Here is a 15,251-nt window from a genome sequence, read left to right on the forward strand (position 1 = left end):
GGCTTTAAAAGCATGAAGTGGCTGGCTTACAAGTTTTCAAAGACGAGTTTAATTTTAGAGTGAGTTGGGGAGGGTAGAATCCCCAATAGATAGTTTTCATCTTGTCTAGTTGGGCATGGTGAAAGATGGAGTTTGTTGTTGTTGAGTGCCGTTGAGTCGATTCCGACACATAGCTACCCTTAGGATTCTTTTAGTTCAATAGTGAGTAATTGTTATCATGACTAATTGAAATTGTGTCAACTGTAAAGGTAGAAGATGTGTAACAAAAAAGGAGTGCTTAATCTTACATTCCAGGAACAGAGGACCCTAGAACCATTAAGAGGTAAGAGCATGAGTGGAGCATGGGTTACTAAAAACAGAGACGAATCAACACCAGAAACGGAAGCAGAGATGATAGCATAGAGAGATGTTGGGGACCTGCCTCGACATGAGTGTTTGGTTCACGAGGTGGGGATATCTAGTGGCTGTAAAGATATAGAAAGAATACACAGAAAGACACAAAGAGGGAGACAAAGAGACACCCTGAAACCAGAGTGGATGCGGGACTGGCATCAGGCAGATCCTGCATTGCAAACATCTCAGCCAGGAAGGCCATAATATCCTGCATAGTAAACATCTTGGCTAAGCAGGCAGTATGGTTGCAATGCTGGACTGAGCCCCCTGCATGCTGTAACGCATGCCTTGCTAGTCGTAATGCACCTGGATTCGTTCTGCGTCTCCATTTTATTTAGGGGAGGAACTATACACAAAGCTGGGCGGGACTAAGACAAGGTACAGCTAACAAACGTAATTTTCCAGACATCCAGGCACCTTCACATCGTACTTCGCAGGTTTGAATCTCATGACAGCAACTTGGTTTCTCAAGCTTAATTAACATACCTTTTAGCACCTAGCCTCAAGTAGGGGGAGGAAAAGGAGGATTGAGAGGATTCCCATTGTGTCGGTTGCCCAGCCCAGGTTTCTCAGGAAAAGAGAAGCCTGAGTGAATAGGGCTGCACCTGGAAACACTTTAGTCAGGGTGTCCTATTGTCCTTTAAAACAAAGAACCGGGAAGCCACCCAATTTACTTTGACTGAATTCTTTGAGGGAAGAACTTTGCCTTTTTGGAATTTTACAATCTCGGCTTTTAGGAAAATATTACATTTATCTGTGGATATCAGGGCCCCATGTACGCAATTAATAATAAACCTAGCTGAACACTAAGATGAAAAATAGCTTGCTATGTCTGCTAGGTGCCTAGAGTCTGTTCCTCAGAGCCTGCGGCCTGTACGGTCTGCAACACTTGGGCCCATAGGGCCTCGAACTCCTGACCGGGTCTGGATGGTCTGCAACAGAGAGATGGCAAGGACTCTAGACTCATGGAAAGAGAAAGGCTGTGTGCTGGTGGGCAGGAGGCTGGCTTGCAAAATGTGCCGTTTGGTTGTTTAAATGGTTATGTATTTTTGTGTGTATTGTGTACATCAGGAAAAAAAAAAAAAAAGAAGGAATAGAGGCAAATACTGTTAATCCATGGTGCAAGTAGAGATTGTAAAAGCAATGAAAAAACAAAACATGATTGGCTGAGTGCAAACACATGTTCTGCCATGTAAATTATAACTCAATTCACAATTAAAAAAAAAAAAAAGTTATTTACAATGAAGAAGTCATTAGTCTTCCAAAATTCTATCACATGCTCTCCAGTATCATTTCTATCACCAAAACTATATTTTCAACTACTGAGTCTTCCTCTTTGTAACCTTTGCATTTCAGTTGTCAGTAATTACCAATACATCTTGATTACCTGTTTGATCAATTTCATACTAAAGAAGTTGGTAGAATTTTTCAATTTCAACATCAGTGGCTTTAGTGGTTGGTGTATAAATTGGAATAATAGTGGTATTTACTGGATTTCCTTGTAGATGTATGGATATCATCTTATCACAGACAGCCTGTACTTCAAGACAGACTTTGATATGTTCATTTTGATGATGACTGCAATGCCATTTGTCTTTAATGTGTCACTCCAAGCATAGTAAATCATGTGATTGTCAGATTAAAAGTGGCCAATACCAGTCCATTTCAGCTCACTGATGAATAGGATATCGATGTTTATGTGTTCCATTTCATTTTTGACAGTTTCCAATTTTCCTAGATTTTACATTTAGTACATTCTATTTTTCTGATTATTACTTAATGTTTACAGCTGTTTCTCTTCGTTTTGAGTTGTGTCCCATCAGCAAATGAAGGCTCCAAGTGTTTTACTCCATTCATGTTACCACAGTCAACTCTACTTTGAGGAGGCAGCTCTTCTCCAGTCTCATTTTGAGTGCCTCCCAACCTGAGGGTTCATTTTCCAGCACTGTTGTGTTCCACTGCTATTCGTAAGGTTTCAGTGACTAAATATTCAGAAGTAGTTTTGGTCTCCTTCTCCCTTGAAAACTGTCTACCATGGGTGGCCTTGTCAGTATTTAAAATACCCATGGCATAGCTTCCAGAATCACAGCAACATGAAGCCACTACAATAGGAAAAACTGACAGATGCATCATGGCAAATCCATTTACATAATATTAATCATTTCTTGTTGTTAAGTGTTGTTGAGTTGGTTCTAAATTGTAGTGACCCTGTATAAGATTTCCAAGGAGTGACTGGTGAGCTTGAACCACCAAATTGCAGTTCAAGCCAACTTTGCATTTCAGTACATTAACCTGCAGTGCCATGCCTGTTAGTCTATCACAAATAGTTTCTGTCATGTATCTTTACTGATTTTATAATTGTTAAAAGAAAAAAAAAAAAAAAGTACAGCAAAAATACCATTATCTAAACTGCAATACAAATTTCAACAAATCATATAACTCAGTTTGGTTCTCAGTAACCACAAATCACTCAGCACTACACATTTTTCTATAAATTAGAATAGAAGGAATTTATCATGCCAACTAAATCTCATTCAGAAGAGTATCCTCATTAAATGCAAGAGGTCAATAATGAAAACATACAAACTAATACATCTTATAAATCAAACTTTCTCCTAAATGACAAAGTTAATCTTGTCTGTTTCCAAGTTCAATATTAAACCCTGTGAAGCTAAAATAAATACGTTAAAACAATTTGGTTTTAGAGACAGGATCATTGCTAATGTCCAACAATCTTTTAGATGAACCCCATTAACCCTGCAGAGTCAGTGTTAGGTACTTAGGCAATCCTCAACCTTGAGCAACAAAGTGCTGATACTTTCCTAAGTCCAAGTATAATGCCTAACGAAATGACCATAGTGCTAAAGAGAGAATGCAGTTTAAAACAACAGTTAAATGGATCTGCTACATCACCATGCTCATTATTTTAATAGATGAGGTTTAGGAATGAGAGAGAGAATTATACTAATTTGAGCTCTACCTTAGTTGGTGCAACATACACAACCACCCCTTCATCACTCTCCTTCAGTACTTTCTCCATGCAGTAGTAAGAAGCATAGGTTTTGCCTGAGGACGTTGGAGCAACAATCACTGCGGAATCATTATTATCCACAACATCAAGGAGCTCTCTCTGCAGGGTCAAGAGTACAAATTGTATCAAGAAAGCAAACTTCATGTTAACAAACCAAATATATTAAAATACTTTTTAGTATGATTCTCTGAATTTCATATAGAACAGATACCACAAACACACAGATTTTTGGAAACTATGAAGAGCTCATGTCATTCTTTCATGAGCTTTTTGTTGTAGTTGTTTTGTTTAATAATTCAGTTTTGTATCTTAAAAAGTGAATGGAAAGTGAGCCTGGATTAAAAAAAAAAATTTTTTTTTTTTTTTTTATTGTAAACGAGTGTTGCTGTTGTTTTTCCTTCTAATTATTTGTCATTTAATAAGTATAGAATAACAGTAAGAAATTATTAAAAGTACCAGATTTCTGGTGCGGTGCTGTAAGGTAAGTGCAGGACTGCAAGGTCAATGGTTCAAACTCACCATTCGCTCCTTGAAAACCCTATACGAGGTTGCTATGAGTTGGAACCAACTCAACAGCATTAACAACAAAAACCACCCAATAAGTAATTTTTTATGGTGAAAAATAAGTATAAAAAAATAAAAGATCACCCATTTTATTACTTGATCCTATTCTCTGTAAGGAAGAATTCCAGGTTCATAGCTTAGAAGGCATGTGACTGCTTCACAAGTTCCCAATCCTTCAGCTTACCCCTTTATCATATCAAAATGAGGACTAGCAAAAGAATCATAATCCTATGGAGAAGATGAAAAATACACCCTAGTTCCCCACACTATACAAACTCTTCAAGCTAGTTCACTCCTGGAATCATCTCATACTGAAGAGGGCAACAGAATAAATACAGTGTGCATGACAGTGATGGAGACCACTGTGTGATCGCTATGCTGAAGCAAGGAATTTTGATCGTCATCTTCAAGAGGAGGAGGCATGAATTTTTTAAGGTTTTCATCATATCAAGATAAGAAAGGTCAAATCAAATCTAAAAGGCAAAAGAGTAAATCCATGAAGTGGCATTTTACCAGTAAAAATGTTCAATTTATCAGCAATTTTACATTGTTCAATCAATACAGAAACATACCATTTGATTCTAAATTTTATATATCTATATCAATTTCACATGTATTTATAGAATAACTACTGTGCTTAGAGATGCAGTGTGTAAATATCTAAGCAATTGTGTACAAGGTCTAAACTTCCAAAATTTCTATGTACATGTTTTTGAATTGAAATATGAATGCCTATTGACACAGGCAAACCATGGCTGCTGCTCCATAATGATGAGGGTGAATGACAGTGTCAGAATCTCATAAGTATATCTGAATCCATCGGAGAGTCTCCAAGGAACTGATGTTTGTGTTAAACAGAAATTTCACTTTCTAAATTGAGGAATAGGAAGTCTATATATAGTTGACCTTCTCAGTAATATTAAGAAGTTTATATAACGTGTAGAGCCATCACAGTGAGATACTCTTGAGATCACAATAAGAAAATAAATGAATGTTTGTGTTTCATTTCACATCATTACCTGCCATGTGTCAGGAATAAAATTCTGGACTCTGGGATCTGTATCTTTTCTCTCATCTCTTATCAAATAATGGCCCATGAATTGTAGTTGAAAGCGAGCAGGTCCAATGTCAATGGAATATTTATTCTTTTTCTTTTCCTTTATCTCCTCTCCTGAAATCTATATTAATTTCAAAAATGATTTAAAATATACCAACATTTAAATAAAGAAAAGATTTCTACTACACATCTTCTAGGTGAACATTAGTTCTCTACCTTTTAAAATACTCAATATTTTATTTATTGAAGACGTCCTTTACCTCTAAATCATCATTTTATGTTGAATACATTAGCATGAATACATTTAAATATATACAACCTGATATATTTAAAGACTATTGAGCAATAACATGATAGTTTTGAGATGTCTTATTAGAATTAAGCACAGAGCTAGTTACAAGGACCCAGTGATTATTGTTTTTCCACATAAGCATTGCTACAGACTTTCTACTTCTATATTGCTTCATATTTGGGCAACTGGATTATTAATAATGATTACAATCCAAGAGTAAATATTATAAATATAAAATGTAGAATTGATATCAATGTTTTTATGATATATTATGTACTCCTAATAATTATTCTAGACATCTGGTGTGATGCTACAGGATCAGAACTGGACCATGAATGGCAAGGACAGCAGTTCTAACCCACCAGCTGCTCTTCAAAAACCCTATATAAAGTCTCTATGAGTCAGAACTGACTCTCTGGTACTTAACACTAACAACAGCAATAATTATTCTATTGTATTAGAAATGGAAGGAGCTCTGGTAGTGTAGTGGTTATGAGTCGGGCTGCTAACCTCCAGGTCAGCAGTTCAAAACTACCAGTTGTTCTATGGGAGAAAGCTAAGGCTTTCTGCTCCTATAAAGATTTACAGCCTCAGAAACCCTACACAGGGTTGCTATCAGTTGGAACCAACTCCACAGCACGTAACCACCACCACCACCACCATTAGAAATGGAGATATTCTAAACATATTACCTGTGTTGGATGTAAAGAACTTGCCAACTCATCAAATCCTAAGTACTTAAGGCATCTGCCTATGAATTGATGATCTGCCTCTTTCAGAAGTTCTTGGTATTTATCCATCAATGAATGGATCCTTTTCATCATTTGAACAGCAATACTTAAATCTTTTGAAGCTTTACCTTGGTTAAGAGAAAACAATAACATTGTCATATGCTGTTGTTGGGTGCTATTAAATCAATTCCCACTCATAGCAATCCTAAGCATAACAGATTGAAACACTGCCCGCTGTTTCAATCCCCACAATTATTGCTATGTTTGAGCCAGTGGTGCTGCCATCGTCTCAGTATATGGTGTTGGGGATCTTCCACTTTACCAAGCATGACATCCTTCTAAAGGGACTGGTTCCTCCTGATAACATGTCCAAGGTACGCTTCCTCACTGTCAAAGAGTGTTCTGGCTGTACTTCATCCAAGAAATAAATAGTTCATTCTTCTGGTAGTCTAGGACACTTTTAATATTGTCCACCAACACCATAATTCAAATGCATCAATTCTACTACAGTCTTCCTTATTCGTTGTCCAACTTTCACACACTTTTGAGGTGATTGAAAATATCACGGCTTGAGTCAAGCACACCTTAGTTCTCAAATTGGTACCTTTGCTCTTCAATACTTTAGAAGTATTTTGTAGCAGATTTGCCTAGTGTAAGACATCCTTCAATTTCTTGACTGCTGTTTCCATGAGTGTTAATTGTGGATGCATGTAAAATTAAGTCTTCTAGAACTTCAGTGTTTTCTCTGTGAGGGTTTTTTGTTTTTTTTTTCTTTATACTGAGGTGGAATTTATACTGAAAGTCTTTAATCTTCATCAGTTAAGTATTTTAAATCCTTTTCACTTTCAGGAAGCAAAATTGTATCATTGAATATTGCAGGGTGGCAATGAGTCTTCCTCCAATCCTGATGTCATGTTCTTCTTAATATAATCCAATCTTTTTGGATTATTTGCTTAGCATATAGATTGAATAAGTATGGTAAAAGGGTACAACCCTGACACATAATTTTCCTGATTTAAAAACCATCTAGTTTCCCCTTATTATGTTTGAAGGACTATTTCTTGTCTATATACAGATTCCTTCTGAGCACAATTAAGTGTTCTGGAATACACATTCCTCTGAATGTTAGCCATATATTGTTATGATCCACACAGTCAAATGCCTTTGCACAGTCAATAAAACACAAGTAAACATTTTTATTCTCTGCTTTCAGTCAAGATCCATCTGACATCAGTAATGGTATCCCTTATTCCATGAGCTCTTCTGAATCCAGTTTGAATTTCTGAAAGCTTCCTGTTTATATACTTCTGAAATTTTTATAGAATTATCTTTAGAAAAATTATCAGTAGGACAAGCACTGGACTGCTAACCACAAGGTTAGCAGTTCAAACCTATCAGCAGCTTCTTTGAATCCCTATACAGGGTTGCTGTGATTGTTGTTGTTGTTGTTAAGTGCCGTCGAGTCAGTTCTGACCCATAGAGACCCTGTACAGGGTTTCCGAGGGTGTAAATCCTTACGGGAGTAGAAAGCCTCATCTTTCTCCCGCGGAACGGCTGGTAGTTTCGAACCGCTGACCTTAAGGTTCGCAGCCCGATTCGTAACCACTACGCAACCAGAGCTCCTTGTTAAGTGCCGTCGAGTCGGTTCCGACCTATAGCGACCCTGTACAGGGTTTCCGAGGGTGTAAATCCTTACGGGAGTAGAAAGCCTCATCTTTCTCCCGCAGAACAGCTGGTAGTTTCGAACCGCTGACCTTAAGGTTCGCAGCCCGATTCGTAACCACTACGCTACCAGAGCTCCTTGATTAGAACCTACTAAATAGCACTTAAAAATGTGATATTAGTTATATTGTTCAAGGATTTTTACATTTCTTTGGGTCACATTTCTTTGCAATGGGTACAAATATGGATATCTTCCAATTGTTTGGCCAGGGAACTCTCTTACAAGTTTCTTGGCTTAGAAAGTGTGCACCTCCAGTTTTGAATCAGTTCATTGAAACATTTCAATTTGTATTCCATAAATTCCTGGAGCATTGCTTTTTACCAGTGCTTCAGTGCAGTTTGTACCTCTTCCATCAATATCATCAGCTCTTGATCATGTGGTATCTCTTGAAATGGTTGAACATCACCCAATTCTTTTTAGTGCAGTGACTCTGTATTCTTTGCATCTTCTTTTGATGTTTTCTGCATTGTTAAAAAAATCCCATAAAATCCTTCAATATTGCATCCCAAGGCTTGAAGTTTTCTTCAGTTCTTTTTGTTTTAGAAATGCAGAGCATGTTCTTCCCTTTTGTCTTTCTAACTTCAGGTCTTTGCATATCTTACTTAACTTTGTTTTCCTGACTTGCCCTTTGAAATGTCCAGTTATTTCCTTCATAATTTCTTCTGGTTGTTTTAACTTCTTCTCTATGCTCAAGAGCAAGTTTCAGTCTCTTTTGACAGCCACTTGGGTCTTTTCTTAATATCATTCCACAACTCCTATGATCTTTGATCATTAGAGTCTAATTCATCAAATTTGTTCTTGAGATGTTCTCTAAATTCTGGTGGGATATACTTAAAGTCAAGGAGCTCTGGTAGTGTAGTGGTTACGAATTGGGCTGTGAACCGCAAGGTCAGCAGTTTAAAACTTCCAGCTGCTCTATGGGTGAAAGATGAGATTTTCTGCTCCCGTAAAGATTTATAGCCTTGTACAGGGTCGCTATGGGTCAGAACCGACTCGACAGCAATTAACAACAACAACACATACTTAAGGTCATATTATGGCTTTCATGGACTTGTTTTAATTTCCTTCAGCTTCAGCCTCAATTTGCACAGGAGCAATTGATGGTCTGTGCCTAGCCTTATTTTGCCTTATGATACTGAGGTACACCATTGTCTCTTTCCACAGAAGTAGTAGATTTGCTTCCTGTATATCCCATCAGGTGAAGTCCATGTTTATAGTCACTGGAAAAAAAGTTGTTTATGTTGTTGGGGGAAAAAAAAAGTATTTGCAGTGAATATGTCATTGGTCTTGCCAGATTCTATCATGTGATCTCCAGTATCATTTCTATCTACCAATTCTTCCTCTTCGTTTACAATTTTCACATTCAAATTACCAGTAATTATCAATGCATTTTGATTGTACATTTGATTAATTTAAGACTGAATAGTTGGTATAATTTTTTAGTTACATCACCATGGCTTCAGTGGTTGATGCATAAATTTGAATAATAGTGGTATTAAGTGGTCTTCTTGTAGGTGTGTGCATGTTATTCTCTCACAGACAGCACTGTCAATATAGATCTTGCAATGCTCTTTTTGATGATGAATACGATATCATTCCTCTTGAATTTGTCATTCTCTGCATAGTTAATGATTATCAGATTCAAAAGAACCAATACCTGTCCAATTCATCTTACTAATGCCTAGGTTATCAATCTATATGCATTCAATTTCATATCTTTCAATTTCAAATTTTGCTAGATTCATACTTCATACATTCCAGGCTCTGTTTCTCCTCATTTTGAGTTGTGCCACATCAGCAAAGGAAGGTTCCAAAGGTTTTATTCCACCAAGTCATTATAGTTAATTGTACTTTGAGAAGGCAGTTCCCCACTCATATTTTGAGTGTCTTGTAAACTGAGGTGTTTATCTTCTGGCATTATATCTGACAATGTTTCCCAGGTGTTCATAATATTTTCAGTGGCTAACCATTCAATGTCTTGGTATAGTGTTATAGGACAAGCACTGGACTGCTAACCATAAGGTCAGCAGTTCAAATCCACCAGCAGTTTCTTGGAAACCCTATATAAAGTCACTGTGATCAGAACCTACTCAACAGCAGTCAAAAATATTAACAACAACCATTCAGAAGTGGTCTGCCTCTCCCTCTTCATAGTTTGTCTTAGTCTTGAAGCTCCGCTGAAATCTGTCCACCATGGATGACCCTGTTGGCATTTAAAATACTGTTGCCACAGTTTCCAGCAGCACACAAACCACCGCAGTACAACAAATTGACAGATTAGTGATAGAAAACTGTCATAGAGAAACCATCAAAAATAACAAATGTTTGATTATCCATAATTAATCACCCTATCAACTATTCTGACATAACTAAACTCATTATTTAACTTGATACTAATGGAGGTTTTAGAATACAAAGAAGTTAATTACAAAAATAAAATTAAAGCACAAGTCCTGGTATGCTGCTGTGGGTTAATGCACTAGACTGCGAGGTAGGTTTGAACTGAAAGGTCAGTGGTTCAAGCTCACCAGTCGCTCCTCAGAAATCCAATGCAAGGTCATTATGGGTTGGAACCGACTTGATGGAACTTCACAACAACAACAACAACAAATCCACATTTCAGGACTTCTATTGTGGTAGGACAAGCCCTGGACTGTGAACTACAAGGTAACCAGTTCAACCGGACCAGCTGCTCCTCAAAAACCCTATATAGGGTCACTATTAGTTGAAACTGACTCAACAGCACTTAGCAACAATAACAATCCACATTTCATTTTCTCCACAGATGTTTGAGAACTAGCTATGTACTTAGAAAAAAAGAAATCCTTCATAGCTTGTCATAGGAATCCTATAACCCAGTGCTGCTGAGTCTATCTCAACTCATAAGATCGACTAGAACTGTCCTTAGGGTTTCCAAGATGTTAAAGTCTACAGAAGCAGATTGCCCACTGTGGTGCCAAATGTAATAGAACTAAGATGGTTAAATCTCAAGTTTGTTTAAATTTCTGGGGAACAAATTTTCTTGACCCATGGTCCTAGGTTGAAAGGGGGAAAAAAAAAAAAAAAATCCCTATGACTGTAAATATCTGGTAAAAATAAGAACAACAAAACAAAATTTAACCACATTCATTGAATCCTACCAGACTGTTAACTGCAAGGTCAGCAGTTCAAAACCACCAGTTGCACCTCAAAAGTCCTATACAGTTTCACTATGAGTTGGAACCGACTCTATGGCAGTTAACAACAACTGTAACCATAAATATGTATTTGGATAATCACAGGAGTCCTTCAGTACACCTAGTTTATTCCAATCCCCAGATTCAGGATATTTAGATTGTGCTTATCCTAACTTGTAAACCAATCTAGATGAGGAAAATAGCGAAACTAAAGCTTATACCTCTTACTGTCACGGTATGAATAGTGAGAGGCTAATTTTGCCATAGCAGATTGCAGATAGTAAAATGAGAGTGGTGGTGGTGGTCGTGTGCCATAGAGTCGGTTCTGACCCATAATGACCTTGCATTGGATTTCTGAGGAGCGACTGGTGAGCTTGAACCATTGACCTTTCAGTTCAAACCTACCTCGCAGTCTAGTGCATTAACCCACAGCAGCATACCAGGACTTGTGCTTTAATTTTATTTTTGTAATTAACTTCTTTGTATTCTAAAACCTCCATTAGTATCAGGTTAAATAATGAGTTTAGTTACGTCAGAATAGTTGATAGGGTGATTAATTATGGATAATCAAACATTTGTTATTTTTGACGGTTTCTCTAGGACAATAGAAAACTACCAGCTGTTCCGAGGCAGAAAGATGAGGCTTTCTGCTCCCATAAAAATTTACCACCTCCGAAACCTGTACAGGGTCGCTATGAGTCGGAACTAACTCCACGGCACATTACCACCACTACCATAACCTACATGCAAGAGAACTTCAAAAAGTAATGGAACTTTTCCCTTATCATTCCGTTCCAGTGGGGTTGGCAGTTCAAGCTTACCAGCTGCCCCTCGGAAACCCTATACAGAGTCCCTATACAGGCTCCACAGCACTTCACAACAATATCCTCCTCCCTAGGAGAAAGTTTGTATGAAATATCTCTACAACTATCCCAAATTCAAGATCAGATTGACACCCTAGCAGAAGCAGAGGCCGCTCTCAAATCGAAGAGCACTAGATTTACTAACAGTCAAAAAAGGAACCAGCTGCATATTTATCAATAAGAAATACTGCATTTCTTCGTGAACAAATTAGGCCTAGTCCGAGATAGTATAAAGAGATTAAAAGAAAAAGCAGCAAGGCTGAATTCAAACAATACCCAAAGCTCCTAGCTCACCCAAAATATCCTCCCTTGGTTATTATGCTTTGTAGGACCCCTTTGTAGGACCATTACTCCTCCTTTGCCTGGGAGCTGTATTCCTGCCTTGTATAATAAATTCTTTCCAAAGATTTCTTGCAGGCGGACTCACCGCCATTGCTAAAGATCAGATGGCAACCACTCTCCTGTTGCAGACTCACTCCAATCTATGCCCATTAAATCAGCATGAAGCAGTCAAAGAGACACATCTGACCCTATCCCCCTAACACCAAGAGTCTGGAATGAAGGACCTTGCGCCTGATCAACAGAATGGCATTGCAACTACCCCAAATGACATTAGGCAGTCTTGAGCTTCAGATCTCCTGGGAAGCTTGGGTCTTTGTTACACCTGGAGACCCTCCCCCCCTGAAATTCCAGGTTTCAGGAAAATCTCCACACCCCTGCCCAAATCTCTTGTAAAGTCCCTTCCTCCAACCGCTCACTTCCAGGTAGTCTCTTTTCTTTTACATGGCTCCAGATCTCAGAGGCCAGTCTTCCAGATCTTTCCTCAACCAACACCGGTCACAAATTCCTAAGTCTAAATAAGTCAGGCCCCCGCACTCTCTCCTGAGAATCCCAGGAGATTCTGCCTCGTCCCCTGATGCTCGGAAGATCACTTGGACTCCCCTAGCAGAGGGCACAGGAAAGCCCATAACCCTCTCCACAGTCGACCTCTGGCAGTCTCCCTTCTCACCTGTGGGAAGGCAGACATCGCCTTTGGCAGTGACTCCTGGACCCACCCAAAACGGGAGCTGGGGCCTTGCAAACCACCCCTCCCTTCTAGGCTGTCTTCTGAATAAAGAAATTGCATCTAATATATAAATCAATCGGAAAAATAATTAATTGATTTTTGCACTATAGCCTGGTTGCAATTAGTCAGTGGCCAGAAAACAGCACTTTTGACTTCCAAATTTTCAGAGACATTGACAACTTCTATAAAAAAATGGAAAAATGGCAGGTTTCCCACTTTCAAACCTTTTTTCCTTCCACTCCCCTTGCTGGGCTCATCAAATTCACCTGACTCTTCCTGAATCTCCCTTTGATCCTGCAAATGAATATCCCCCACCCTTTGAACCGGTCTTTACACCTCCCCCTCCTCCTCCACCCATTGTCCCTTCCTAAGATTCTCCTCCCTTGCCCCAATCCCAGTCCAGCATCAACTACACCCCCCTTAAGGGAAGTAACTAGGGTCAATGGCCTTACCCTAGAGCAAGAATGCTTAGGATCCTTTTCTGAAAACCCAGTCAAGCTCCACAAGGAGTTCCTTCCGACAACCCAGTCTTTTAGTTTAACTTGGCAAGATACTTACACCTTGACCTCAGAGGGAAAGGAACTCATATGGAGAGCAGCAGAAGTCAATGCTAATGCCTTCCGTGAACAGACCCCCACCCTTCACCCTGTGGTGAAGCCACAGATGCCCTCTCTCTGAAGACAGCCTAATTGGAATTATCAACATGGAAGTGAAGGCACCCAACAAAGGGATTACACGATTACTTATTTTACAGTGTAATAGATAAAAATGCCCATAAGGCTGTCAATTATGATAAATCATGTGAGGTCACCCCCCAACATGAACTCAGAGTCAAGAGAAGGCCAAACTTCTCCATACCCCCGCCCATTGTAAACTCACCAGAACTATACCCAGACCACAAAGACTATAAATAACCCAGTCTGTAAGGGAACAGACAGGCTCTTGGTCTCCTTTGGTGACATAAGAGTACGCCCTCCCAGGTTTACTCTCAATAAACCTGCCTGCTATTGAAGCCAAGACTCTATCTTCATCTCTTTCTTTCTTTTCCTTACATTTTCCATAATGTTTTTGAAGCACCCTCAGATTTTTATAGATTCTCCAGTTCATAAATCAAGAAAACACAGAATCACATACCTTCGCCTTGGCAATGTTCTTTCCATGCTTTCAAACAGGCAGTTAGACCTACCATTTCAACCTGAAATTTCACTGAATTACTTTTACATGACTTCAGAAAGTCTTCTAGGTTCTTTATACCAGAATTGAAATTCTGTTTCATTTCCTGTTCAATTGAAAATGACAGAGAATTCCATTTTTGTTCTTCTTTATGTTCTTCCTTCATGAATAACCTCTTCTTGTTCTCTCTAGTGATTATTTCAGCTTTGCTTTCCTGTCCCAAAAGTAAAGAAATATATCATGAAACAAATTGGAAGTATCCCAAGATGACATTTTAATAGGCAGACATTATTGATAGGTTATATTGATAACTTTGACCATCCTCCACTCTTGAGTAAATCAGGGTCTTAAAATGATAGCTTCTGCTAACTCAAATTACAGATTTGGAATAAAAGAGTAAAAAATATCAAATCAAAGAGACATGAGCCTACTCTTGTTTCATGTTTGCATAGACAGTACCTGCTTCTTTCTCTATAATAACTTTTCCTCTTCCATCCCTCTCCAGTCACCTACAAAGCCCTTATTTATCTCAAGATATTTCCTCCATGAAGCTGCTTGTATTTCCACCACCAGTGAGTTATGCGTACCTCCTCTGTCCATCTGCTATACCTGCTCTAGCTCTATCAAATAACTCATCAACATGTACTCTAGTCACTATTTTACTACACAGTCTAGATTGTCATTATTGACACAGAATGCAAGCTTATCAAGCATTGAGTATTTAGTCCGTAATGTTAGATTAATGAATAAGAGGAAGAGAATGAAAGAAACAAATAGAAGAACAATATGAATCCAACTGATTTGCTATGCTATTTAGCTTAACTTAAAACACATTATGGAGTCCTGGTGTGGTGCTATGGGTTAATGCGCCAGACTGCAAAGCCGTTTGAACTACAAGCTCAGTGGTTGAAGCTCACCAGTGACTCCTTGGAAACCCTATACCGGGTTGCTATGGGTCGGAACCGACTCGACGGCACTTAGCAACAACAATAACAAAACACACTATGTTGTTGTCAGGTGCCGTCGAGACAGAACCGGCTCATAGCGACGCCATACACAGCAGAACGAAACAATGTCCTATCCTGGGCCGACCTCACTACCGATGCCACACTTGACGCCATCAATGATGCCACCTGGCTGATCCATCTCGTTGGGGTCTTCCTCTTTTTCTCTGACCCTCCA

At 38.7% G+C, this 15,251-nt stretch overlaps 1 protein-coding gene across 1 annotated transcript in view; it reads right to left on the reverse strand.

The window, feature by feature from the left end:
- Positions 1-15,251, reverse strand: part of LOC102829971 (probable ATP-dependent RNA helicase DDX60-like) — a gene marked incomplete at its 5' end in the record, with an annotated part of 180,523 nt that overhangs the window by 108,183 nt on the left and 57,089 nt on the right. The window contains 4 exons of the mRNA XM_006864549.1: positions 3,374-3,523; positions 5,008-5,166; positions 6,030-6,196; positions 14,031-14,283. Coding sequence (XP_006864611.1) covers positions 3,374-3,523; positions 5,008-5,166; positions 6,030-6,196; positions 14,031-14,283 — 729 coding nt within the window. The remainder of the gene's footprint in view (positions 1-3,373; positions 3,524-5,007; positions 5,167-6,029; positions 6,197-14,030; positions 14,284-15,251) is intronic.

The sequence above is a fragment of the Chrysochloris asiatica genome, unplaced genomic scaffold, assembly GCF_000296735.1.
Source record: "Chrysochloris asiatica unplaced genomic scaffold, ChrAsi1.0 scaffold00066, whole genome shotgun sequence".
Taxonomy (NCBI): domain Eukaryota; kingdom Metazoa; phylum Chordata; class Mammalia; order Afrosoricida; family Chrysochloridae; genus Chrysochloris; species Chrysochloris asiatica.